The sequence below is a fragment of the Hydra viridissima genome, unplaced genomic scaffold (genome assembly GCF_058129835.1).
Source record: "Hydra viridissima isolate aposymbiotic clone 2 unplaced genomic scaffold, HvirCarnegie_v1 scaffold_13, whole genome shotgun sequence".
Classification (NCBI taxonomy): Eukaryota; Metazoa; Cnidaria; class Hydrozoa; order Anthoathecata; family Hydridae; genus Hydra; species Hydra viridissima.
Window position 1 is genome coordinate 6,348,832 of NW_028324312.1, and position 26,188 is coordinate 6,375,019.

The 26,188-nt window shown below is 28.5% G+C and overlaps 3 protein-coding genes across 4 annotated transcripts; 1 reads left to right on the top strand and 2 right to left on the bottom strand.

Moving 5' to 3' along the window:
* Positions 1-1,432: 1,432 nt before the first annotated feature.
* LOC145195376 (6-phosphofructo-2-kinase/fructose-2,6-bisphosphatase-like) lies at positions 1,433-19,492 on the bottom strand. 2 transcript variants are annotated; one of them, XM_090070396.1, is made up of 18 exons: positions 19,345-19,492; positions 18,512-18,619; positions 17,959-18,058; positions 17,671-17,737; positions 13,892-13,966; positions 13,725-13,781; positions 13,490-13,611; positions 13,329-13,390; positions 5,278-5,351; positions 4,835-4,906; positions 4,692-4,745; positions 4,003-4,098; positions 3,566-3,670; positions 3,147-3,230; positions 2,822-2,930; positions 2,449-2,513; positions 2,172-2,227; positions 1,433-2,045 (listed from the first exon to the last, which is right to left on the bottom strand). In XM_090070396.1, the coding sequence occupies exons 1-18, from the start codon at positions 19,358-19,360 to the stop codon at positions 1,964-1,966; spliced, it is 1,404 nt and encodes a 467-aa protein (XP_089926522.1). In that variant the 5' UTR covers positions 19,361-19,492; the 3' UTR covers positions 1,433-1,963. The 2 variants fall into 2 exon arrangements, with proteins under 2 accessions (XP_089926522.1, XP_089926521.1); XM_090070395.1 differs by lacking the exon at positions 19,345-19,492 and adding an exon at positions 18,892-19,033.
* On the bottom strand, positions 8,090-9,490 carry LOC149880187 (uncharacterized). The gene is made up of 2 exons (XM_090069904.1): positions 9,076-9,490; positions 8,090-8,524 (listed from the first exon to the last, which is right to left on the bottom strand). Exons 1-2 carry the CDS (start codon positions 9,372-9,374, stop codon positions 8,395-8,397), a joined length of 429 nt encoding a protein of 142 aa, XP_089926030.1. The 5' UTR covers positions 9,375-9,490; the 3' UTR covers positions 8,090-8,394.
* Positions 19,493-21,195: 1,703 nt separating the features above from the next.
* Positions 21,196-25,211, top strand: LOC145195368 (lewis-type alpha-(1,3)-fucosyltransferase-like). Its single transcript, XM_090070890.1, has 2 exons — positions 21,196-24,118; positions 24,464-25,211. The coding sequence occupies exon 1, from the start codon at positions 22,201-22,203 to the stop codon at positions 23,506-23,508; it is 1,308 nt and encodes a 435-aa protein (XP_089927016.1). The 5' UTR covers positions 21,196-22,200; the 3' UTR covers positions 23,509-24,118; positions 24,464-25,211.
* Positions 25,212-26,188: the final 977 nt, after the last annotated feature.

Sequence of the window (26,188 nt, forward strand, 5' to 3'; positions counted from 1 at the left end):
GTTTTATCTACTGAAGTAGTTTTATCTACCGAAGTAGTTTTATCTACTGAAGTAGTTTTATCTACCGAAGTAGTTTTATCTACTGAAGTAGTTTTATCTACTGAAGTAGTTTTATCTACTGAAGTAGTTTTATCTACTGAAGTAGTTTTATCTACTGAAGTAGTTTTAAAAATACTTCACAGATAATTCAACATTGCTCAGCTTGTTTCAAAATGCCAAATTTTAAAAAAATCTAACAACGATAATGGAGCTAAATTTGCTTTTCAAGATTGTAGACAAAGAGTCTATGTAAAAACATTAAACGATTTGTCGATGAAAAATATAAAGACATAAGCAAAAAAGAAATACAAGATTTTCAAAACGAAGGTGAACTCAGAACACTAGGGAGTATCAGTTTTCCACTAATGATGTTTTTAATAAAATGTTATGACTGTTAATGCTGGCAATAATTTTTTCAACGAAGTTGCCCACAGATGAAGGATTTCAACATACACTTGATTAGCTGGTAGCAAATCGCTAATTCGTCTTGCTATGGAGTTGCTGATCTTTCTAAATTCCAATGTAACTCGGTCTCTGTAAATGCAACATCAATTTTCCACTGATGTTTACAAAGGCGTCATAAAGTTGCATGTTTTAGGTGTAGCTCGTTACCTGAATATGAGTTAACCATTAACGACTCTACCGACCGAAGAGCCAGCGTCAAACTTGACTTGAGATTATTCCCTAAAGTGCATGCTATCGTCAAGCATGCAAATTTGTCACTTATTCCAAACTCCTACTACAACAACCGATGTACCTTCTTCAAAACAGTTTTACATCAAAACTTAAAAAAATATGGTATAACTGTGTATATCCTTTTAAATTTTTCTAATTATTTTTTTATCTAGTTTAAGATACTACAAAAAACATTTAATTTTTTTTTTACTCCATCTACACTTGGGACTGGGGGATCCAAATTTTCTGGTAAACTATCCAAATTTTCTGGTAAACTATACAGATAGTAAGCGTTGGTGAGGGTAAGCCCTGTATATTTCACTCCACTTATTAATTTCGGCTTAAGACTCGGCTACCGATAGCCAAGTCTTAAGGCAATTTAGCTAAGAAGCAATTATATTGGCAAGAACTAGCTTTTTAAAATTTGAATTTTTATTGGTAGTTATATAAATCTTACAAAGTGTAGGGAGTATATATTACCTGTTTGAGCACAAACGCTTCATCGATTTAAACTTTTTGTTCTTTCGGCAAAAAAAAGACATAACTTTGCTTATAATTTACGTATTACGATTTAAACATTCCCCAGGGGTTGAAAGGTTTGTACTTGTTCTACGAAAGATAGAACAAAAAAACTAAAAAACTAAAAAAAAAAAAAAAAATATATATATATATATATAAAGAAAACTGCGAACTGAGAGCGAATAAATAAAAGCAAGAGCATCAAGATAAATAATTTAACCAAACAAACAAATAAATCCAAACAGATTTTTAAAAAATCGAAAATAATGCAATAAAGAAACAGGTTTCTTTAACAACACATTCGTCAATCCAGGAAACAAATTCATTATAAAAAAATTCCTTTTAAAAGCAGAAAATCATCAATTTAAATGACTTTATTAATGGAACATAACATCAGAAACGCAAATATATTGAAAAATAAATGTTTTGGACGTGCAAGCATCCTTTATAGGTAAACTCAATTAAAAACCTAACTCAATTAAACACAAATTAACAACAAAAACATGAAATGAAAATAAATTTCAAGAAAAAAAACGAAGAGCAATATTAAAATAATCTCTACGTCTTTTTCCATGAAAAATTATAGATTGCTGTCACATGTAGTAAGGTAATTATTAGCAAACTATGTTTAAAAAAAGTTGACTTTAAAATGCCAAAATATTTAGAGTTAAAATGCTTCTTGTTTTTTCACTCAGTTTTTCTTCGGTGGGTATTTGCAAATACTTGAACATTACAATTCTAAAGTGTTGAAGGGAATAACAACAGTTGGTTTAGGAGTTTTTCTGTGCCAACTCGAGTCGTACTCTAACATACTAAAAGAGGACATAGGAATAAGTGTTTAAGACATAAAAACTGAACAAGTAAAAATTAAGTATATGTTTATATACGTATATGTGTACACACACAAATATATATACATACTATATAGATAAACTTACGCATGACTAGGAACAGTTTTTAGTGCCTCCATAGGGGATCTATTCAGACGAACATCCTAAATATATATATATATATATATATATATATATATATATATATATATATATATATATATATATATATATATATATATATATATATATATATATAATTATATATAAAACGATAATTATATACCAAGGTATAATATATTCATACATGTTATTCTTTTTTTTTTTTTAACAACAACAACAACAACAAAAATTCTTTTTAAACAGCATAAATTTTTTTACTTACAGCTGGCCTTTCTCGATAAGTGTCAACACAATCCACATCTAACTTAAAGGTCTCCACGCGACATCCTAAAACAAGAAAAACCATTAAAAAATGTTATGCAAATCTGCTTTAAAATAGAGCTTAGATAACTTGATTGTGTTATGCTTTTCCTGGTGACTTATTGGCATTAAACTTTTCTTGCATTATAGAATAACATTTACAGAGTATTTACAAGCTAGTTTAGAGAACTAACTTTTAAATACTCTGTAATTCAATGTAACTAAGATTGTGGAATAAAACTGTTTAAAACTATTTGGTCAGTAATGACAGTGGACTTACAATTGAAAGAGTATCAATTTATTATTTTAGATTCAATTAAATTTGCTTAACATACCATAAGCAACAGGTGTGAGCTTGTATACTGTATGAAGAGGAACTTTTAAATAAGGGATATCTTGCGCTTTTGTGTCCAAAAAATAAGAAAGTAAACAACGCATGACAGCCTATATATCATTAAAATAAAATTTTAGTTTTTAAGAATTATACGTATCTTCTGAAGTCAATAACTGTTTTATTGAACATCTAGGAAAAAATCTTGAAGCAAACTAACTCTAAATTAACTTTTTAAAAATACCCATAAAAAATTTAATAAATAATAACAAGTGATAAAAATTCTAATTATAAAAATTAAAAGAGAAAAGAAGTTTATACTTCTTTACCTGGTGACAAACTGCAAGAACATTGTGTTGCCTCTCAAGCTCCATTATAACTGGCTCAAGTCGAGATACAACATCTTCATATGACTAAAGATAGGAACAGCATTTAAGAACATCAAAGAAAAACGAAACTCATTTTTAGAAGCATTATAAAGACACCATTCAGTCTTTACAATCCAGTTTACAATTCATCAAAAATTTAAGCTATTCTACTGAACAAAAATATTATACTGTATGTTTTACATAAAAGATATAAAGCATATATAATAGATACAATATATGATATATATAAATAGAAGTAAACCATAGTACTTTTAAAAATGACACATATAATGCCATATGTAGAACTGAACTTATAAACATACAAAAAAAAACACTAAAAATATTTTTACAAAAATTTAACAAAATAAAATTTTAAATACCTCCCCCCTTGGGTATCTGTAGTGGTACTTATCTTGGTCTCTACGAGCAAAATCTTCTGGGTATTTCTCCTGAATCTCTTCATAAGTCATATTATCACATATTCCCTGGAATAAAACAAAGACATCTTTAGAATGAAAAATGATTCCTAAACTATAGAAGATAGAATAATTTTTTAAACTTTCATCAATATTTAACTTCTTGACATAAATTTTCTATTTATAGCAACAGTAAGATTTTGTATGAAATAGAGTTTCAACAAATTTTTATTGCAAAAACAGAACTTGCAATAATGCACTTACAAAAAGAATTTTCAGAAATTTAACAAAATAAAAAAAACTAAAAGAATTTTAGCACATTTGGTTTATGGTTACTAGTCTCTAGTAAATCACCACAAATGTTAACAAAAAAAAAGGCACCATTATTTTAAAAGACATACAGCATCCAATTCATCTAATGCTGGCCATTGTTCTTTATGAGAAGCCTCAATAAGTTCAGCAGTTTGTATGGTTCTTTTTAAAGTACTGGTCCAAACCTAAAAATTAAATAAAATAACTTGGAAGAAAATATTTAGTTTTGCAAAAAATTCTTTAATAGAAAAACTGGACAGTTAACAAAACTTTAGAATATATAAGCACAGATTTTCAGTGCTTTGAGATATAATATTAATATGCATATACATGTATTTATATATATATATATATACATGTATTTATATATATATATATATGTGTGTGTGTGTGTGTGTGTGTGTGTGTGTGTGTGTGTGTGTGTGTGTGTGTGTGTGTGTGTGTGTGTGTGTGTGTGTGTGTGTGTGTGTGTGTGCATACATACATACATACATACATACATACATACATACATACATACATACATACATGCATACATACATACATACATACATACATACATACATACATACATACATACTACATACATACATACATACATACATACATACATACATACATACATACATACATACATACATACATACATACATACATACATACATACATACATACATACATACCTACGTACGTACGTACGTACGTATGTATGTATGTATGTATGTATATATATATATATATATATATTTAAGCAACAAAAGTAGAAAAATATTTGTACCTTAAGATCACGAATATTTTGAGAATTTATGAATTCACTTAACTTCTTGCTGTACTATATGTTAAAAAAAGGTCTGTTAAAAACAGGTTTAAGCTCTCTGAAAGCTTTGGGTACAAAAGCAACAAACTGATAAACAAACTCACATCACTCCCTCTAGTGGAAAGATGTGAATCGCCACCTATCCTTCCTGATAGATTTAACATGCTTTCACCATGCTAAAAACATATAAATAGCAGAAGAATAATAAGATCTAAAATAAACACTTAATTCCCTTCTAGTGGATGGATATGAAATGTGCCTATGCTTTACCATGGAGTCAACAGAATATCCTAATGCTAAAAACATACAACATCTAATGTACTATAAGAATTCACCAAAAAATTTAGTCTACTAGCCAAGTGTTTATTAAGCAATGGTATATTGGTCATTAAGCATAAGGTTTATGACTTTTATGTAAAAAATAAAGATGATAAATAACTTGAAAAATGTAAAAAAACAAAAATTTAACAAGATTATTAAAAGAAAAAAGTTTGTAAAGCCTTCTGAATAAAAAAAAAAATTAAGAAACTGAAATAAAATCTTTTACCCGAGTTAGGTAAATTGATCGTGGTGCAACATGAATATTCATGAGAAAATATACAGCTCTTGACTGAAGGTAACCTTAAACCAAAATATAATTGTATATATGTATGTATGTATATATATATGTATATATATGTGCATGTGTGTATATATATATATATTTATATATATGTATATATATATATATATATATATATATATATATATATATATATATATATATATATATATATATATATATATATATATATATATATATATATTAGGGTCCGTCAAAAAAAACGAAAGTCATAATTGAACATACCATGGTTTCTTTTATTATGAATTTAGGTATTAGTAAGACCCCTGGAAAATTTCAGACTCATAGGTGCACTACTAAGCCCTGCACTTTAGGTTTGAAAGTCACTTTTTTATGTAAAATAAGGTGCCGTTGTGATCAGGGGCTCGAAAAAAAGGTCCGAAAACTTTTTCAAAAATGCCATGGTATTTTAAATCATGTATTTAGGTGTTAGTAAGACCCATGAAAAATCTCAGACTCTTAGGTACACTACTAAGCCCTCCACTTTGGACTTATAGAGACCCCATCTATTAAAAAAAAGTTTTCCTCAAAACGTTTTTTTTAATATAACGACAACTAATGGGTGCTGCTGATGACGGTTGTGTTTAGTATGCTTATCATTTTTTATAGCTTGTTATTTTTAGCTTGAAGTTTTAAAAAAAAATGTCGAAAAGAGAAGTGTTTCTTGTAGGAGGAAGAACAGAGGTGTTAGCTAATACTAAACTTCCAACTAATAGAAGTGTTCTAAAGTATTACCATTACAGGCTTCTCATAAAGCGCAAGCAAAATTCAAATGTCTCATCCAGTGATGTGAGTTCTTGTTCCCTAGATGATAAATTTCAAGCAAGCTGCACGAAAGAAACTGGGTGCTTAAACGAAAAGTATTTTTGTGTTCTACACCAAGTGAAGAAAATCTGGTTGAAAGCAGGAATTCCTTTCCTTATCCAAGATCAAGCAATTAGGTACCTAATTAATATTTTCATAATGAATATAAAATGATACATACAAGCAGCTTATGTATGGTTTAAGAAACTTGTACTGTGTGAATATATAATGAACTTAGTGGATCCATCTAGATATATAGTATCATTTGTTTAGGACAAAAATAGTGACTTTAGAAGCTGAAAGAAAGAAATTGGAAAAATCTAAGCATCATATTGGTGCAAAAGCAATTAAAAAGAGAGAGGAGTTTACAAACAAGTTAGATAAATTATTTGATATTGCTCGTAAGGATTGTGATGAGCGAATTCTGAAAGATAGCAGTAAGGATATAAAAGTACGACAAGAAGATCTAGTTTTTCTGCAAGATCAAAGAGGATCAAGAGTGCAAACAATTTCTTGCAAAGATACTAAGTTTCAAGCAAGATATAATAGGCTTCAAAAGAGAAAGGGAATAGAAGAACGAAAGAGAAAAGAGGAGGTCCAGAAAAAAAAAGAGAGATTGGAGAAAATAAGCTGTATTAATTCTGATAACAATTTTGAACATGCTAATCTGATTGAGGAAATAGATGAAGATTTTGTTATTCCTGGAAAAAAAAGCAGAGGTTCTGATTTTATACCGCTTCTTATTCCAAAAGCAATTGGGAAGGACATAGGAGTTACTTTGTCAAGGTTTGGAATCTCTTCAACTGCAGCTGCAGCAACACTGGCTACTATCATAAATAACAGCGGAGGTCATATTGATGATTTCTCAATATCACAGAGCAGTTTACAGAGGCAGAAAAAGCAAAAAGTTAACGAAAATGCTCAAAAAATCAAAAAAGAGTTTAAAAATCTTGTTAAAAATAAATGTCTTACTCTATATTTTGATTCAAAGATAATGTCTGAAAGTACAAGTCAAGGCAGAAAAAAAATTGAGAGAGTAGCTGTTATTATTACCTGTCCAGGCATTCCTGATGCTCAACTTATTGGCATTGTTCCTGTAGACAATGGTAAAGCAGGCACACAAGCAAAAGCAATTCAAAAAATCCTTGAAGAATGGGATTTATTTGATATGGTAGAATTTCTGTCATTTGATACAACTGCCACGAACACTGGATGGTTAAATGGTGTTTGTACACAACTAGAGAAATGTAGGGGAAAAGCTATGGGATGGTTAGCTTGCAGGCATCATATGTATGAGCTTTACATCAAGGTATAAGTATAATTTTTTTTTATTAATATTTTTTGCAAGAGCTAAATTAAAATAAAAAATTATTAAAATCAAGACTTGTCAAGTTTATTTTAAACTTTTTAGCATTTTTGCAATTCAATTACTGAAAGGACAAAAACATTAGGTCCAACTGAACCACTGTTTGAGAAATTGAAACAGAGTTGGAATGAAATATTGAGGAAAGGAATATGTTACACAGATCTTAAGAGATTTAAAGAAGACCCAGGGACTTTTTTGTCAATCAAGGTAAGTGGTACCATGATTTTTATGTTAAATATTTAAGATATTTGTATAAAGCTAAATCTTTAAATTATATTCCAGGCTTCTGAAGCTCTGTCATTTCTCCAAACTTGCCTTGATGATCATTTCTTTCTTCGAGGAGATTATAAGTACCTTGTTCAACTCAGCATTGTTTGGCTTGGTGGATCAGTAACCAACTTTAAGTTCCATATGCCAATGGCTTGTCATCATGCCCGATTTATGGCCAAAGCTATTTATTATTTAACACTTGACCTTCTACTTCCACAAATTCCAATCCTTGCACCTGATTTGGTATCTACTATGGAGGCAGTTGTTATTAAAAAAATGGGTGAATTTATTTCAGTATTTTATACAGCTTGGTTTATTAAAGCCCCTTTGGCCAGTACTGCTCCATCTCAGGACCTACAAGCCATTAATGATATGATTCAGTACATAGATAGAAACCCTAATTCTGCTAAGGCATGCTTCAATTCAATGCAGAATCATTTCTGGTATCTAACTGAAAGATTTGTTGTACTATGTCTCATTAATGAGGAGTTACCAGAAGATGTTCGACAAGCTGTTGCTCTTCAGCTTTACAAAACTCCTAGGCCAGAGATGCCATATTCATACAAACTAGGTAAGGTAATGCCACAGATTGTAGTAAATGGTCATACTAAACTTCTTTTTGAACTTGTTGGACCAGAGAGTTGGTTTTTATTTGATAAGTTGAAACTTACCATGCTTGAAATGGAATGGATTAAGATAAATCCTTCAAATTGGGAGCTCTTTCCTGGATTTCTAAAATATAAAGAATTTGTACTATCTCTCCATGTGGTTAATGATTGTGCAGAAAGGGGAATTAAACTAGCCCAGGATTTTTCAGGGTCGTTTGGGCACGAAAGTGACAAACAGGCAAATCTTTTAGCTGTTGCAAGTCATAAACAAAAATTTAAAATAGGAAAGATTAAATCTTGTTTTAAAGATCTTAAATAGTGGCATAATGGTTTAATATTTTCACTATCAAATATATATTTGGAAGAAATGCGATACTTTGATTTCAATAAAATATTTGCTTTATTGAATTATCAAAATAAAGAAATAATAATAAGGTTGCTTATGTTTTAATTTTACAGAACTTAGTTTGCTGTAAGATATAAGAAATTTCTGTCAAATAACATTGAGTAATTTGTAAGTCTATTAAAAAACTTTTGTCCTAAACAAATGATACTATATATCTAGATGGATCCACTAAGTTCATTATATATTCACACAGTACAAGTTTCTTAAACCATACATAAGCTGCTTGTATGTATCATTTTATATTCATTATGAAAATATTAATTAGGTACCTAATTGCTTGATCTTGGATAAGGAAAGGAATTCCTGCTTTCAACCAGATTTTCTTCACTTGGTGTAGAACACAAAAATACTTTTCGTTTAAGCACCCAGTTTCTTTCGTGCAGCTTGCTTGAAATTTATCATCTAGGGAACAAGAACTCACATCACTGGATGAGACATTTGAATTTTGCTTGCGCTTTATGAGAAGCCTGTAATGGTAATACTTTAGAACACTTCTATTAGTTGGAAGTTTAGTATTAGCTAACACCTCTGTTCTTCCTCCTACAAGAAACACTTCTCTTTTCGACATTTTTTTTTAAAACTTCAAGCTAAAAATAACAAGCTATAAAAAATGATAAGCATACTAAACACAACCGTCATCAGCAGCACCCATTAGTTGTCGTTATATTAAAAAAAACGTTTTGAGGAAAACTTTTTTTTAATAGATGGGGTCTCTATAAGTCCAAAGTGGAGGGCTTAGTAGTGTACCTAAGAGTCTGAGATTTTTCATGGGTCTTACTAACACCTAAATACATGATTTAAAATACCATGGCATTTTTGAAAAAGTTTTCGGACCTTTTTTTCGAGCCCCTGATCACAACGGCACCTTATTTTACATAAAAAAGTGACTTTCAAACCTAAAGTGCAGGGCTTAGTAGTGCACCTATGAGTCTGAAATTTTCCAGGGGTCTTACTAATACCTAAATTCATAATAAAAGAAACCATGGTATGTTCAATTATGACTTTCGTTTTTTTTGACGGACCCTAATATATATATATATATATATATATATATATATATATATACATACATACATACACACACAATATATATTTACATTAATGTATAAGCACAAATAAAGTTAACTATACTCTTTTCACCATTTTTACATTTAAACCCCTGTTTTTTAATCCTGTAAAGAGAACCTATTGATTTATTTAAAGTCAGTGCAATAAGCATTTGTCACCACACAATCAAAATCTTTGGTTTGCTTTTACTTTTTATTTGTATTTGTAAACCAAAAATATTATTTATCTTAGATGCTGATAATAAAAGTGAGGATACAAAAGATGACTTATTTCTTTATTTGATAAAACCCAATAACGCTGTCTCACTATTTTAAGTTGATTTTAAGTTGTAAACTATAACCCTTACAATTCAGTTTACCTCAGTTTTTTAAAAGTAAAAAAATGTTTAATATGGGTGTGTCCCAACTTGTTAATCATATCAATTAAATACTGAGAAAAAATGTAGTTAACAAAAATGTGATTTAACTATAATATAACACGAAATCCTTAAAATGCCAATCACGTTCTAGTGCTAATTCAGAATCAAACAGACATTCCAGGGTTTATGTTTGAAGTAAGAGTTAATGTTTTTAATATCGTATTTTTTTTGTACTAAATATGTAATGATTAATATTCTAATCTTGTCATAATTTATCTGTTTTCTGCTTTCTTTTTTTTTCTTTTTTTTTTAAAAAAAAAAATTTTGTGAAGAGCTTTTGTGTCAACAAAAAACAATTTTTAAAAAACAATTTTCTTTGAAAATTATAATTGAAAAAAGTCCTTCAATATATTATAAAAATCTGAATATATTCAGACCTTTAAAAATATATTCAGACCTTTCAAGTTTGTCTTTGTCTGGTAAACAAATTAGCATGTGCTCACCATCTAGTTAAAAACTTTAAGAAAAGATAAAGTTTTTAAGAATCAAACCATTAGTTTACTTACATTCCTTTTTAGTATTGTTAAATTGACATTAAATTTATATATGGCTATATAAATATAGTTTTACAAGTAATTAGAAAGATAAAAGAAATTGACAGAAAACAGAATCAAAGCAAAATTAACAGCTACATGCACAAACAAAAATATATATATTTTTTAAAAATTGCCAGAAGCAGATATTCATTACAACCAAACATAAAATGCCAATAAAACATGATTTTCTGAGAATCAAACTATAGTTGAGAACCAGCAATTTAGAAGTAAAAATTTACCAGTAATTTGTGATTTTTTTTTCCAATAAAAATTTAAATAAAAGAAGTGTAAATTACATAATTTTTAACAAAGATATTTATTTTTCATCTTTTTTTTTTTTGTTATGTAAGAAATAACCTTTCAGAAAGCAAAGACTATCAAGAAATTTAGCACTCATTCATGACCTTCTCTTAGTAGCAAAGCAACCTGCAGCACTAAATGCTCTTTCACTTTCAAAAAGAAGTTAGAGGAATTCTTTCAAGTGCTGACAGTAAAGTCCTTAAATTTTTTGTTCTTTTTCCGTTACTTTCATACAGGTTGAACTCTTTGAACGATGACTTAAATTCTTTACCACTGCTGATGAATATCACTTCTTTCCTGCAAGAGATTGACTAATGGTCTGATCTAATTCTTCTTTTGTAAACTGATGAATGATTTCCTAATGAATCGAGAGTTAGCCTTTGCATGAATGCCGAAGCCATCAACTGAAGCCATCCTGGCATAAATTGATGCCATATTTTCACTTTTCACAAATTATGTCATCTTTCCTTGTCTTTTTACAGGTAATAATGGATTTTTTTACAGGCTATGTATTTTTTTCTTCAATACTTTTAATTTTGTTATGTTAAGATTTGATATGAGCCCTGAGCCCAGAAGTTGATCTGCCAGCATATTTAAGAACTTTTTTATGTATTTTACACATGGCAGATTCTTGACTACATTTTGTAAAGTCAAACCAAACTGAGGACTTTTTGGTTAACATATTTCTATGGTATCGAATTAAAGATTAATCAGTCAAAAGAAAATATTTGAACATATCATATAAGATTGTTAACAATACACAGTACTCATCTTTCAAACAAAAATATGTTATAAAAGGTTTAATTTAGTAATTTATTTATTCATTAATTAATGATTTAAAAGATTAATCTTTAATTTATTTCATACATTTATTTCAAAATTTCATAAACAAGAAACACAAAAGTACTTGCAACAAATCATCATTTAGTGAAGACATTTTTTCAACATAACAGAAATTTAAAAAAATTTTGGTAAAAACCAGTAATTACCAGTGATGGGATAAATATTTACCAAAAACTGATAATCCAGAATTCTGGTAAAATTCCCAATTCAAAATCAAACATATTTAAAAAATATTGTGTAGTGAAAGCTCAAGAAAAACCATTATTTTTGACAAGAAATAAAAAAAAAGTCAACTACACAGCTAACAACACTGGTGTTTCTTTCAGTGAAAGCTCAAAAAAAACCGTTATTTTTAGCAAGAAATAAGAAAGAAGTCACACAGCTGACAACGTGTTTCTTCTATATTGTAAGGAAATTCAATATAACACTAAAAATAAAAAAATATCCTAATTTTTGAAATGCAAAAAAGAGTAAATGAGTAAAGTAAAACATTTGTAAGAAGAAACTAATCTATTTGCACAAATCACAAAGTCAAGTTTTTTGATCAGGCCTATTTTATGAATCAACAGGCCAACACATTTTGATGCCTTGCATGTTATTTCCAAAAACTAGTATAACCTATAAGGAATCAAAATTTGAAAATTCATAATATCAGGAAATACACAACTTTAACTTAAAAACATGACTTTTTAGAGTAAGTTTTACAAAATAAAAAAAAAGAACTTCAGCATTATGACTTTATGACTATAAGCTTATGACTATAAGGGGTTATAAACATTGTCATTGTACAGAAGAAACACAAAGTTCTTTCAATACTTTAAAGAACACACTAAAAGCCTGAATTTATGAAGTAAAAGATCCTTCTTTAAAAAAAAAACAACAAGCACACCATTTTAATAAACTTGGAAAAAATAGTGTTTAACAAGTCTACTAATGCTGTATAAATAGAATTTTATTGCATAATGCTGTAAAGATTTTTGCATGGTTTAGGTTAGATTTACCAAACACTGCATCCTTGATTTACCAAGCACAACATCCTTGATTTACCAAACACTATATCCTTGATTGCCTCAGCCTCAATTGTCTTATCCTTGATTGCGTCAAAAGAATGCTTAAATTGTAATCTGTAGTTTTATAATAAAATGGAACACATGATAGCTTTATACAAAGGCCTCTATTAATTTAAAAAAAAAATTATTATAGAAGAATTTAAAGCTAAAATGCTTTTGATTCTTAATTCAAATAACAATATTTGGATGTCAAAAGAATTGAAAGTAGATTTTGAAGGAATTTTGTAAAACAAGAAAAATAGAAAATAAATGAAAAAAAAAATCAAAAATTGCAAATGAGGCCTTACCAGAAATTAAATTCACCAAAAATTTCTTTCCAACATTTATAATTTTTATGAATGACAAATGTCTAAAAAAAGCTTACAGAATAAACACAGAAATAATCACCGACATTGTTTTCATCAAAATGTATAACAGAAAAAATTAGCTTGCAAGTAAAAAAACTTACCCTTCTAAATCAAGATCAATTGTTTCATAAAATGTCTCATAATGATGAATTCTTGCAATAAAGTCATTATATGCTTCACGTTCATCTACTCCTACATAATCTGGAGATGAAACCTTCACTTCCTTAAACGCATTTCAATAAAAAATAAACATTTGTGCATAAGCTTGTACACAATTGTAGATTATAATTTAAAGTCGACCAAAAAAAAAAAGAAATACTGCAAAACAAAACTGACCATAATATTTTGGTAGATAACATCACGATCATCACATATTGATTCAATAAAGAAAGTCTATTGCAAAAAAAACTTGTTTGAATACCTATATTTCAGATTACTAAGTTTAAATATATCATTAAGAAATATACATACATAGTAGAGTATACATTATAGAGACTCATTACCTTGATACCAGCACTGAGACATCGTTTATATACATATAATCTTCTTTCTCTTGTTGTATTAGTTGCATCAAGGATCTGCAATAGAAAACAGACAAAATGATTTTAATTTTAAAAACAAAAAAAAAAAATGAAGGCAGTCAATAATAATAATAATGAAAAATTGTAAATATTTTTTTACAAAACTACGAGATTATTTTTTTTTTTTGATAATTGAAAAATTCAGAAAATTCAAAAAATTCAGAAACTTGGAATTTTGATTGAAAGATGAAAGTTCTGGAATGTTGAATTGAATCCAGTAGCACTCTAGAATAGGCCTTAAAAACAGAAACTTCTTAGTAGCATGTCTGTAGTGGGCTGGTATTTAAGTAATGACCACACATGGCCTACTACAATACACAGCTGTGTATGTTACATTTTAGAGGCTGATTTTAAGAGGCCTATTTATAAAAAAAAAAATGGTTGCACAATTATAAAGAAAAAACATATCTCATCTGAACTAAATATAATATTACGAGTAAAAATAAGATACTATTCTCAGAAAACTGGCATTTTGTGTTTCTATTTTAGTAATTTATGTATTTATAAACATATATTTCTATGCATATTATATATATAAATAATATTTATCTTTATAGTTGTACATTACATTTAAATTGACAACAACATTGAGAATTTGCCAAGAAATTGGAGCTAAAGATTTATGTTCTTTTTATGTTTTTATCTATTTTTATGTTATTATCTATTTATGTTTGTTTTTTTAATTTTATTTTTCTCTGTCTACTTTTAAAACTTTTTTACAGCATCTTTTCATATAGCAGCATTGATTAGGTTTTGCTTATTGTTAAAAAAGAAGCTAATTATGCTTTTAGAAGCAAAGTTAAAATTGCATTCTTTGTGATTTACACAAAGAATGCAGTTTTAAAAATACGATTTAATTCAATGTTCTGTAGTTATCTTTGGCCTTCCTAGATAATGCTTGTTTTCAAGTGTCTTAAAATCTCTACATCTCTTAACTAGTGCACTAATTATTGATTTAGCCACATCATAAAGCTCAGAAATTTACTTATAAGGAATCTTCTCTACAGCACGTATTATTAAATTTTTCTTTTCTAATGACAATTCCTTAGACTTTCCAATTATTTTTTAAATTCAATATAAGTTAAATATTATCTCCAGTAAATTAGTTTTAATACTGACATGTTTAATGAAAATTGACAAAAACTGTTTAACGAAAATTAATGAAAACTGTTTAATGAAATTTTGATTTTTTAAATGGGGCATAGAAATGTTTATAAACTTTTGCACAATTATTTTTTCAATAAAATTTGAATTTCTTCCTTCCATTACAAATTTTCATTTTTTTGAGTAAATTATACTATGTAATCACTTTAGAAGAATAATTGTTAAAAATTCCATTCATTTTCAGTGAAAAGGCAAAAAGTTATGACAAAAAAAACTAGAAAATTTTAACTTTTTATAAACTTTTGCACACTACTGTATGTGTATATATATGTGTATATGTGCGTATACACAACTTTTGTACAGTAAAACTTTAAACCAGTAGTCTTATGCAAGCTTAAATCTTTAGATTTTCACATATTACAATGTCATTTTCACATATTACAATGTCATAAGGTCTCTTAGAATCAATCTTTAAAATGTAACATAACGGCCATGTAATATAGTAGGCCATAGACCACATTATAAATCCATTTTTAAATAATTTTAATTTATCAGTGTATTTAGTAATTAACAAGTGCCTTTTCAAGTCCATTTATCTATTTTATTGTTGGATCAACAAAGTGTTTTATTTACTATTTCATTATTTCAATTTTAAGTTCAATTTGTCAAAATTAATATTTTTATTATCATGATAATAGTATCCAATAGCTGTTTCATTATGAAGTTTTTAAAAAAGGAAATATACATCAAAGTGTGCAAGAAAAATATATGTATGAAGGAAAAATTACACCTCACAAAACAGATATTGTTTTGGAAAAAATCTACTTCATATTGGTAGTACAACCAATTTTGATGAACAATACTTTAAAACAAACCATTAATGCGAATTCCTGGCAAACTTCCAATCACGCTAATGAACTTATTTCATAACAATAACTTTCTTGAACATAATAAAAATTAAGAAACATCTTTCATAAAGGTTTTTTACTTTAACTGCTATCATTGGATCTTTATGCTGCTATCATTGGAAGTAGAAGTATTTTCATCTTCCAAACTGGCATTTCTCTATATATGGTTTTATAACACCCCCCCAGCTGTTAAAATTTTTTTTTCCTGAAGTAATTCAAGATGTTCTTTTTTGCCCTAATTTTTTGCCCTCAAATTGATTTTTCTATGCAAGCAACATATAGTTGAGCAATGTTGGTAAGACTGCTAAATAAGTGTTGTAATCACCTCTAAGTAGTGGACTACATAATGAGCATTAAAAGAATCCCATATTAGCAGACACTTTTGGCAAGATAGTCCACCAGAATAACAATTCAAAACCTTTATAGTCCATAGCTTAGTAACTGCTTTCATTGTGTCAACACTCTTTAGAAAGTTTTTTTTTATTTAAACATTATAAAAAGCTTAAAATCTCAAAAGTTTTGTAAAGAGCATAAAATTTAACAACTTTAACTTTGATTCTTGAAAAAAACAAAATGTTAAGATTTGCAATTTTATTGTTAACTTAATTTTGAATTGCAAATATCAAAATATTGAAAGAACAATGTCATTATTATTACTTTTTTTTTTTTTTTTTTTTTAAATCAGAAATTTATTTAAAAGAATTTTCTTCTGATTCTTTACATAAAATAATAGCTGCTGGACAATTGAAGTGAATCCCTTGCTAATTTTGCAGTTAAATAGAACCAAAGCAGTTAAAAATAATAACAGTAGACACATTCAAAAAAAAATGATACTAGCAGACACAATCAAAATATACAAGTAAATGAGAAAACTAAATGTTTATTAAAAAATTTTTTTTAAAAAAAGAAAAGCAATTTTTTGTAGAAAATACAAGCATAAGTAACACTTGAAAAATCCTGCAACTTTTTTCTTACTTTTGTATTATTTTTCCAATAAATAGTAAGACCTTCAAAACTCCATAGACAAATCAACATCTTCTAAGAATGCTAAATATCGAATAGTTAGTGAGCTTACAGTAAAAATTTAAGATAAAAGGTAAAAAAAAAAAAAAAAAAAATTTTGATTCACTCCACCCATCTTGATTCACTTCACTCATGATTAATCCAATTTAGGTAATACTGAACATATTGTTTTCAAGTTAGCTGTATTCCTTTCTCCATAATAAACCTGTAGTACATCTTTTGAGTATTAAACTGATTTTATTGAATCTTCTTGCAATCCTGTGAGAAAATGAAAGCCTTGATGCTTCAAAAACTTCACAAAAAGCAATCTTATTTTGTACATGATTTTCTTTCACTTACATGCACACTGCCCTAAGGACGGCACATTAATTGAATATTACTTTTATGTTTTCTAATATTTGTCATTTAATGTTTGGTCTCAGATTTATTGCAAGTTAAAAATAACCATTTAGCTGTTTTGCATCAGATTTTCTATTTATTTAAAATAATGACACACAGAACCAAAATGTTTAAGAAAGGTGACAACTTGTTTTTACTTGAAAACTCCTATACTAATGCTAATTAGAGAAAATGAATTTTAAAAATAATTTTTAATCAAACTTTTATTCTATTTTAAATTTGATTGACTGATCCACTTTAACTGTCCAGTAGTTTAGTTTAACTAACCGCAACTTGGCCACCTTGACTCTTTAAAAAATCTTCAACATCTACTAGAGCCAGCTCCACACACCGCCTATTAAAATACTTTGTTAGGTCACTTTAATGATAAAAGAAAACCTCTTTAAACAGCTACACATTGTGAATGTCTTATGCCATTTACAAACATTAATACTACTTTAAACATTTGATTAACAATAAAATATAAATATACACAGAGATATACATATGAATAAGATCTTAGTTAAGCAAAAATCAAACAAATATACAAAACTCAAGAAAAGTTAATTAACTTACATGCGAGCTTCATGACCACTGATATTTGATGGACTAAAGAAATCATGCTTACAATTAACTGTACCATACAACTTTCTCCTGTATTCACCAGCATTGAAAACTAAAATTCAAAAATATATTGTTATAAAATACACTTGCATCAATTTCAGTCAAAAGGCATAAAGATATCTTAGGGCAATTTCTTAAACACATTGAATGCCAAATACGAGATAACTCGTAGATTTTGGCTAATTCTAATCTTATGTTTACTTGCCATTTTTAGCTGGCTTACACAAAGAGATTTTTGTTACAGAAGCTAACTACAAGATAATTCATACGACCTTTTTTTTTAAAAAAAAAAAAAAAAAAAAAAAAATTTTATGCTTTTTGATGATAACTGAGCACTAGAATTTGAGTTTTCAATAATATAATGTGATAAAATCAAATTGTCATTTTTGGCCAGATTTCTGAAAATTGCCATGGGAGTTAACATGTTAAATCAGTAAGATTACTTAATTTAATTGTCTTAAAGAGTTCTCAAATAGTATTTTCTCACAAGAAAAATAAAAGATACCTTTTGTTTTGACCCCAATCCAATTCAAATAACGTGTAAGCTTCTTCGACATAAAAGTTTTTCCACGAGCTGGAAGCCCAACCATGACAAAGCATGTAGGAACATTTGCTGTAGTATAAAAATTCAGGGTAAAAAACTATTACAGCAGGAACTATAGTAAGTGAAATAATCTCAACTCTTTTCAAATAGATATTTAGAGCTAAGATAAATTCAAAACATTTGAGTGTGTAGTAAATCAATCACACAAAAAAAAAATCAAGTACTACTGAGCAACTTTACAGAAAACTTTGTTTTGCTAAAAATTATTTTTTAACCAATATATACATTTTTTAAAGCAGAAATTAAATAACTTTAGTGAGAAAAAGATTCAAATGTTTTACCTCTTCTCCGCATTATCATTTTTAAAGTGTAAGTTTTCATGAAAATCAAAAACAAATGGACAAATGGGTTCAACCTTGTAATGCAAGCATATTTAATATGCATGGAATAAAAAATTAAATCCTGCAACACATTAAACATTTAAAGCAGTAATCTTTAATATATAATAATGATTAATAGATAATGTCAAGAAACATTTTTTGCTATTTAAAAAAACTAATAAATTTATGACTATAAATATTCAAAAATGTATAAAAACATTTTTAACAACAGCAAGGTATATATTTTTATAATTAAACTTACTAGCTGTACATATACAGTTGTAATTTAAATTTTAATGAATATATAAATATTTATATATTAAGGTTTATGGTTGTAAGAAAAAATAGATTGAAAGGGTTTTAAATAGCAGCTAGATAACACATTTAGCTATAAAATAAAATTTTAAAACTCACTGAGGAGATGTGCCATAATTCTAAAGTTTATGCTGCAGCCAGAATGTATGATGTTGTCTTTATACACAATAGTCAATCAATTATGTTGCAGCTAGCTAAAAATTGCTTTATATTGTTACACTTAGTTCTCTCTCTTTCTCTCTCTTTCTATATATATATATATATATATATATATATATATATATATATATATATATATATATATATATATATATATATATATATATATATATATATATATATATATATATATATATATATATATATATATATATATATATATATATAGCTAAGTATAAAGATATATATTTCAATAGATAGCCAGTTTTAGCAATACACTAACATATTTATTTGATTAAAAATAAATTGATTTCTCTGAACAGCTAATTGCACACAATGATAATGAGGGTTTTCAACAACTTATCATATTGATAAAAGCATATTGTAACATAGAATAAAAAAAAGATTAAGATGAATCGGGATTTCTCGTTTCTAGCTCGTAAAGCGGGTGAATAAAAGTGTTGTTAAGTAAAAAATACATAAGGAGACACAAAAGCTCAATTGGTAAGTAAAGTTTGAAAGCAGAGTTTAGTTGCAAAATAATACTTTTAATTCGGTTTGGCAACATAATATGTATACATATACGTAGCATCTAAATCTGATTTCTAAATATTTAAACGTTGCACAATATAGATAAACTAAATATTAACAGTTTTTGAAAAAATAAAATAATTAAACCAATCAAGAGCACACGTCAAACTAACTCCATTAGACATACATAGAATTATTCCTTTTGATATAACTAATAATTAAGCCTCTTTTTTTTTTTTTTTTCTTTTTTTCTTTCAACAGAAAATGTTTTTTAACGATATTTACGGTACTAATATTCACTTTTTACATGACACCGATTTAACTTGAAACTCAAAAGTGAAACTTAAAATAATTATTCCCGGAGATTGATTCCCAACTCCCCAAGATTGACTTCAACATTTGAATCGATTTCAAGGAAGCAAGGAAACTTTTAGTCATTTTGATTTTAAATTTAAACTTGTATTTTAACAAAAACCTGTTTTAGCAATACTGAGAGTATTGCAAAAAGACGCTTTGGGCTTTCCCCCAAATACGGAATAAAAAAAATATTATTGCCGTAAACGGATGAAAGAATAAAAGCGAACTTATATTCGTTTAAAACAAGATTAATTATTTCATACCACGTCGTTACCTAATTAATTAAATAAAAAGCAACCTAATTGCATACACTAGTTTTAGTCGTTCATTTAAAAATTGTCATGAGTATATTTTGTTCGGGTGAATTGCTCCAAAATAACACGTATCGTGTTATTTTATTTCAAAAACTGTATTACACAATACAAAATTGTCAATTGATTAAAACCGTTTCACTCATTTTTACATTAAGTTTTAAATAGCAAATTCATGTATAAATACAAATTGGTCACACCGAAAAGTTTTCTGTTTTAAACGCATAAAAAGTTTGATAAATTTCAGAAAATTCGATATATCTTAAAATCACTTAAAAAGTTGGTTATTATTCGTTATTTTTTGTTAAAAACCGAAAAGCTTTAAACGCAATCTGGATTGTCGAATAAATAGGAGACATTATTAAAAACTTGATCATGAGATCATGATGGATTACAAGTGCGAACAAATAGACTATAAATAGATGTCTAGTTTTTTTCCAACTAAGTAGAAAAATTTACAAAATAATGTTTGAATAAGCTGCTTTTAGCTATTTTTAACCGTTTGCTATATACTTAAAAAAAAATGATCAGGTTTGTCCACACCTTACAAAATTAAATTGTTTTAAACTTAAAAAAAAAATGATCAGGTTTGTCAACACCTTACAAAATTAAATTGTTTTAAACATTTTTAATGTTTTCTGAAAAGCGAATAAAATTAAACTTTAGAGATTAATGGTAGCCTGACTAAACGAGGCTTCTTTGTATAAGATTAAGGAGAGTTTGTTCAGTGATTCTTTTCCTTTCATGCAACTTTTTTAGGTATCATGAAAGGACAGAAGATGATCAGAAATATTTTGTAGTCAAGTTAAATATTGAAGTAATAAAGTGTTCCGGCTCAGGCCAGATCTTCAGTTTTAAACCAGCAGAAAAAAAAATTTAATATTTATTTGTTAAACTAAGATCTAAGAGTTATTGATTTAAATCTAAGTATTGTTCGGGCCTGCGTATGGTTAGATTAAAAATAAAAGCTTATTAGTGTAATATTTAATACTTCTCGCATTTTTGTTTTACTTAATTATTTGTGGTGGATAATTTACCATAACTCAATTACTTATTTAATAACTTCCGCAAATGGTAATTAATAAAACCCATCTACATCATTACTATTGACCAACGCATTTTGTAAGAAGGTAACAGTTTAGCATGACAGATGTGACTAAAACATGAAAGACTTGTATGAGACGTGTATTTGCGTGTATTTTTATTCGAGTTAAACCAGCTTTTTTTTTTCGACGCAGAAAAAGATAGCAGCTGGTTGAATTCGTTTCTTTAATTCAGGTTGTGTACTAAATAATTCAGATGAATGATACTTTAAGCATATTTAATGATGTGATTCAATAGTAAACTGAAAAAATTGACGAGCTGCTTAGTGACAAAAAAGAATCTCTTTCACAGATCACATTTTGGCTTATATGACAAGCGGTTAAAGCGTTTTTTATAGGTGTCAATTCCACGCTTTTTTAAAAAAACAAAAAAAAACTGCGTTATCTTTAAATCTAGTTTCTATGGAAAAGGACGACAACATGTTTATCGCCTCCTTCTAAATAAAAAATTTTTTTGTTTAAATTTGTCGTTTTAAAAGAGAATTCTTGTTACAATGGAAATTAGTTTTAATGGATTAAGTTTGCATGCCAAGCTTGTTTTGTGCGGCATCGTTATATTTATGCTGGGATTTAACTTCTTTGCCGATATGATATTTGTAATGCTTTACACAATAAAGCCTAAGAAAGCTTATTGTAATGACTGCCGTGAAAAAAGCAGTCACAAAACGATTTCTGTATTACTCTTTTCTCGCTATTTTGAAAGACCAGAGGAGAATATTAGGGCTGTCAAGATAGAACAATTTTATAATGTAGAAAATGTTTTGACAACCCAGAAAAAAAATTTAAGTTTGTATAACGGAACAGTGAAATATTCTCGTATTTTAAAATATAATGAAATACTACATTTAAAGAAGACTATTTCAAATTACGATGTTGTTATATTTCACGTGAAAGATATGCCCGGAGGTAATATGCTCCGAGAATTATCACAAAATAGACCTCTTAACCAAGTATGGTGTTACTTTAATAAAGAAAGCGCATACAACACGATAAACGTTGCACGGAAATCTTTTGACGGTTTTTTTAATATGACCATTACACCCAAACGTAACTCTCACGTGTTTGCGCCCTACGGTTATTATGAAGAAAAATCGAAGCACTCCTCCCATTGGCTTAAAGAGTACCAGCACCTGATTATCTTTAAATTGAGAGATACTCTTGACTTTGCGGGTAAAAAAGAGCAGGAAAAGGAGTTGTTGGATATGGATTTTAGTTTTGCAGAGAAAGAACTACCTATCGTTTGGGTAGTGAGTCACTGCAACACGTTTCGAGATACATATGTCGAAAAACTTTTACAGTATTTGCCTATAGATATTTATGGCAGCTGCGGCTTGAGCTATAGACAGAAAAAAGAGTGTGAAAAGAACACGTACGCTTGCGAATCACGGTTAAGGCGATATAAATTTACGCTCGCCTTTGAAAACAGTTTTTGCGAAGATTACGTCACAGAAAAGTACTGGAATGCTATTATTAGAGGTAATGTACCAATTGTTCTCGGAGGTTCAAAATACGATGCTAAAGTTGCTATTCCGGGTTCATTTATAAACGCAAGGCTGTTTAAATCCCCCGAGTCTTTAGCAAATTACATTAACTTTCTGTTGCATTCTGAGTACGAATACAATAAGTACTTTGAATGGAGAACTAAATACATAGTTGATTTTAAACCAAACGACATCATTAGGTTGGATAGAGTTGTAAGCGATATTCGTGATGCTTTACATAACGGCCTCCCTGTAGCGAAAGGTGTAAGCTTATCAGAATTTTTGAATGTTGAAACAAATTGCCAAAATATATCCTTTTAAATTAAGTTTACTACTTATTTTCTAGTTATACATAATTTAAACAACTTTATTGTTTTAAATTATTATTAAAATTATTTTTTTACTTTTTAGGGGAGTGAGGGGATGTGCAGGTATAAAAAAGAGATAAGCTAGAGATATATTAAAGAATATATGTATACACATACATACAGATAATTTACATAAGCCTTCAATAAAGTTGTAAAAAAAAATGTTTCATTGGGTTTCAAAATTAAAGGGATTTAAGGAGAGAATTATTTTGTCTTTAAAAAAAGTGTGGGCAAGTAGTTTTTAGTGGTGAAAGTAACTTTGAAGTGATAAACAAGAAAAGCGAAGTTCTTATTAAAAGATTTAAATTTGAAAAGTTTAGCAATTGCTTTATAGTTCCGAGGTTGCAAGGTGGCGATGGGTATGTTGATATTTAAGCCTAATCTAGCATAAATAGTATAACTTTGTGTAATATTTACACAGGTTGAATCAACCATCGCACCTACATAGAAAGCAGGATGGTTCCGACAGTAGACATGTTAATTGGTTGAAACGAATTGTTGCAGTTTCAAAAAGATTTGGCTCCTGCCCATATAGCTTACCCAGTACAGATGCTTGGATGGAAGTAAGTTAAATAAATTTAATGCCCTGGCTAGCTTAATCACCAGAATCGAATTCAATGGAATCTATTTGGGCAGAAAATTAGTCAAAATTTGAAGCTCTAAAATTAGAGCTAGATAATATTCGCAGATTTTGGAGTTCCAACCGAAGTTTACAATAATCTTGTGAATTCAATGCAAAAAAAATTTATAGCTATAAATATAAAAGCACGTGGGCGATATTTTAAAAAACATAGCTGCATTAATTGTGCATTGATACATAATTGTACGGCTTATTTCGCGCCTTTTTTTCGATGAAAAAATTGGTATTTTTTGTGCTTTTTTAAAATATTTTTTTCTATTTGTTATAGTTTTAAAAAATGTCTGTTAAGAATAACACTCATACTCACCATATTAAAGCTTTACTGGTCATTCGTGATCTCAACAAACATTTCGTTGAGGGAACAATCACTAAAAACCAAATTGAAAGATGGTTTAAGAGGTTCGAAACGGGTGACATAAATCTTGCAGACGACCATTGAATTTCAACAACCAGATCCTTCTAGTGGAAACTTGACATCACGAATGCTAGTCCAAGGCACGATCGTTCGTCGTCTCAAAAAGCTCGGAGAAGTGTGAAAATTGGTTGAATGGGTTCCACATGAATACTCTGACAAAAGCAAAGCTGAACGCCTCCACATTTTTGCCAACTTGATGTAACAAAATAATTGAAAAAACTGCAACGTTTCAAAAGTTCTAGTCACAGGTGTTAATTATGCCTTCAAAAACGTGAAAAGAAAGGAAATTTGGGTCTTGCCGAATAAACCTCTAAAGCAATGCCAAAAGATGTCCCGTTTGTAGTGGGAAAGAAGCAGAATTATTCTCAAAGAAATCATCTCAAACGGTATTTGTTATTGGTGGAATGATGAGCGTGAACAGTAGAGGATTACGGACTAAAGTTCAGCATTACAAATAATGTCTATCTGGCTCAGCTTGATCGTCATGCTGTAACCGAGTCGAAATGACCACGAAAAAAAGAACCATATTGTATTTAAAGTTCTTCATCAAAGGATACTTCCTGAAAACTTCTTTCTTATTATAGATATTAACCAAACTTTTTATTCACATCCTCGTAATTTAAAACTGATGATTGGATCTTCCTTCTGTATAAAGTTTAGGCAATCAAGATAAAGTTTTAGCGAAAAAAAAAACCTAAATAGAAAATGAAAAACTTATCAAATGCATAATGTGCTGCACTATTCATGACTCAACGTGTTAGGACTTATATATTTTCTTTCTTTCCTCCATCTCAAAGTATATTTACTTAAAAAGTACCAAATGTGTATTAGTTTTAAACACTTCTGTAAGCAACCGAAGGGACCTGCAGTCAGAAATCATATCAAGCCAGAAAAGATTTAAAATCACTGTTAAATTTAAGTTATTGAAAGTTTAATTTTTTTAACACGTTAATTTCTCTTAGGAAAAGTTTGGCTCTAAAAATAATTTAATATGAAAATCTTTTTAAGGTGCGATACATTAACGGCCGTAAAATATGGAATCTCAAAAAAAATATGTACACACTTTAGTACCTTATTCTTCTTATTATTCTATCTAATTTCTTCCTTTTTTTTTTTTTTTTTTTACAACTAAAATAAATTAAACAAGCAAAATTTAGAATTTTAAAATTGCAATAAAGAAGAAGCAGTGGTCAAAAATGAAAAAGCAATACATCTCGCCTGAAAGCAACCATTGTTGCCAAAGAGGGCATATTAATTGTCTTGCTAAAGAATAGCTAAAGATTTTATTTATAAATTTTCCATTTTCATTATGCTTTAGAACAATAGATTTTAAGAGTTATTCTACGCAACCTGTAATGCTGTGCATCTGGTGGGGTCAGCCTGAGAAATCTACTATGAACTACACCAGCTTAACAAAACCATCGTTGAGCAATAGTCACAGGATACGAGTTGTACGGGTTTGATAAGCGGGCAAGTATGGACAGTATTACCCGTTAAATGCCCGTACAACAAACATAGTTTATACAAGTATTTGTACATGCCCGTCCAGTTTTAAGAGTATATACAAGTATTACTTGT

Excerpts from the sequence above, each read along its gene's own strand:
- LOC149880187 (XM_090069904.1), bottom strand. The coding sequence starts at position 9,374 with ATGTCGAAAAGAGAAGTGTTTCTTGTAGGAGGAAGAACAGAGGTGTTA. Across the intron at positions 8,525-9,075 it reads ATCCAAGATCAAGCAATTAG|AAATCCAGGAAAGAGCTCCC; the intron begins GTACCTAATTAA and ends TTTATATTTTAG.
- LOC145195376 (XM_090070395.1), bottom strand. The coding sequence starts at position 19,030 with ATGTTTAATGTGTTGCAGGATTTAATTTTTTATTCCATGCATATTAAA. Across the intron at positions 18,059-18,511 it reads GATTGGGGTCAAAACAAAAG|TTTTCAATGCTGGTGAATAC; the intron begins GTATCTTTTATT and ends TTTGAATTTTAG. Across the intron at positions 2,046-2,171 it reads AAAACTGTTCCTAGTCATGC|TATGTTAGAGTACGACTCGA; the intron begins GTAAGTTTATCT and ends GTCCTCTTTTAG.
- LOC145195368 (XM_090070890.1), top strand. The coding sequence starts at position 22,201 with ATGGAAATTAGTTTTAATGGATTAAGTTTGCATGCCAAGCTTGTTTTG.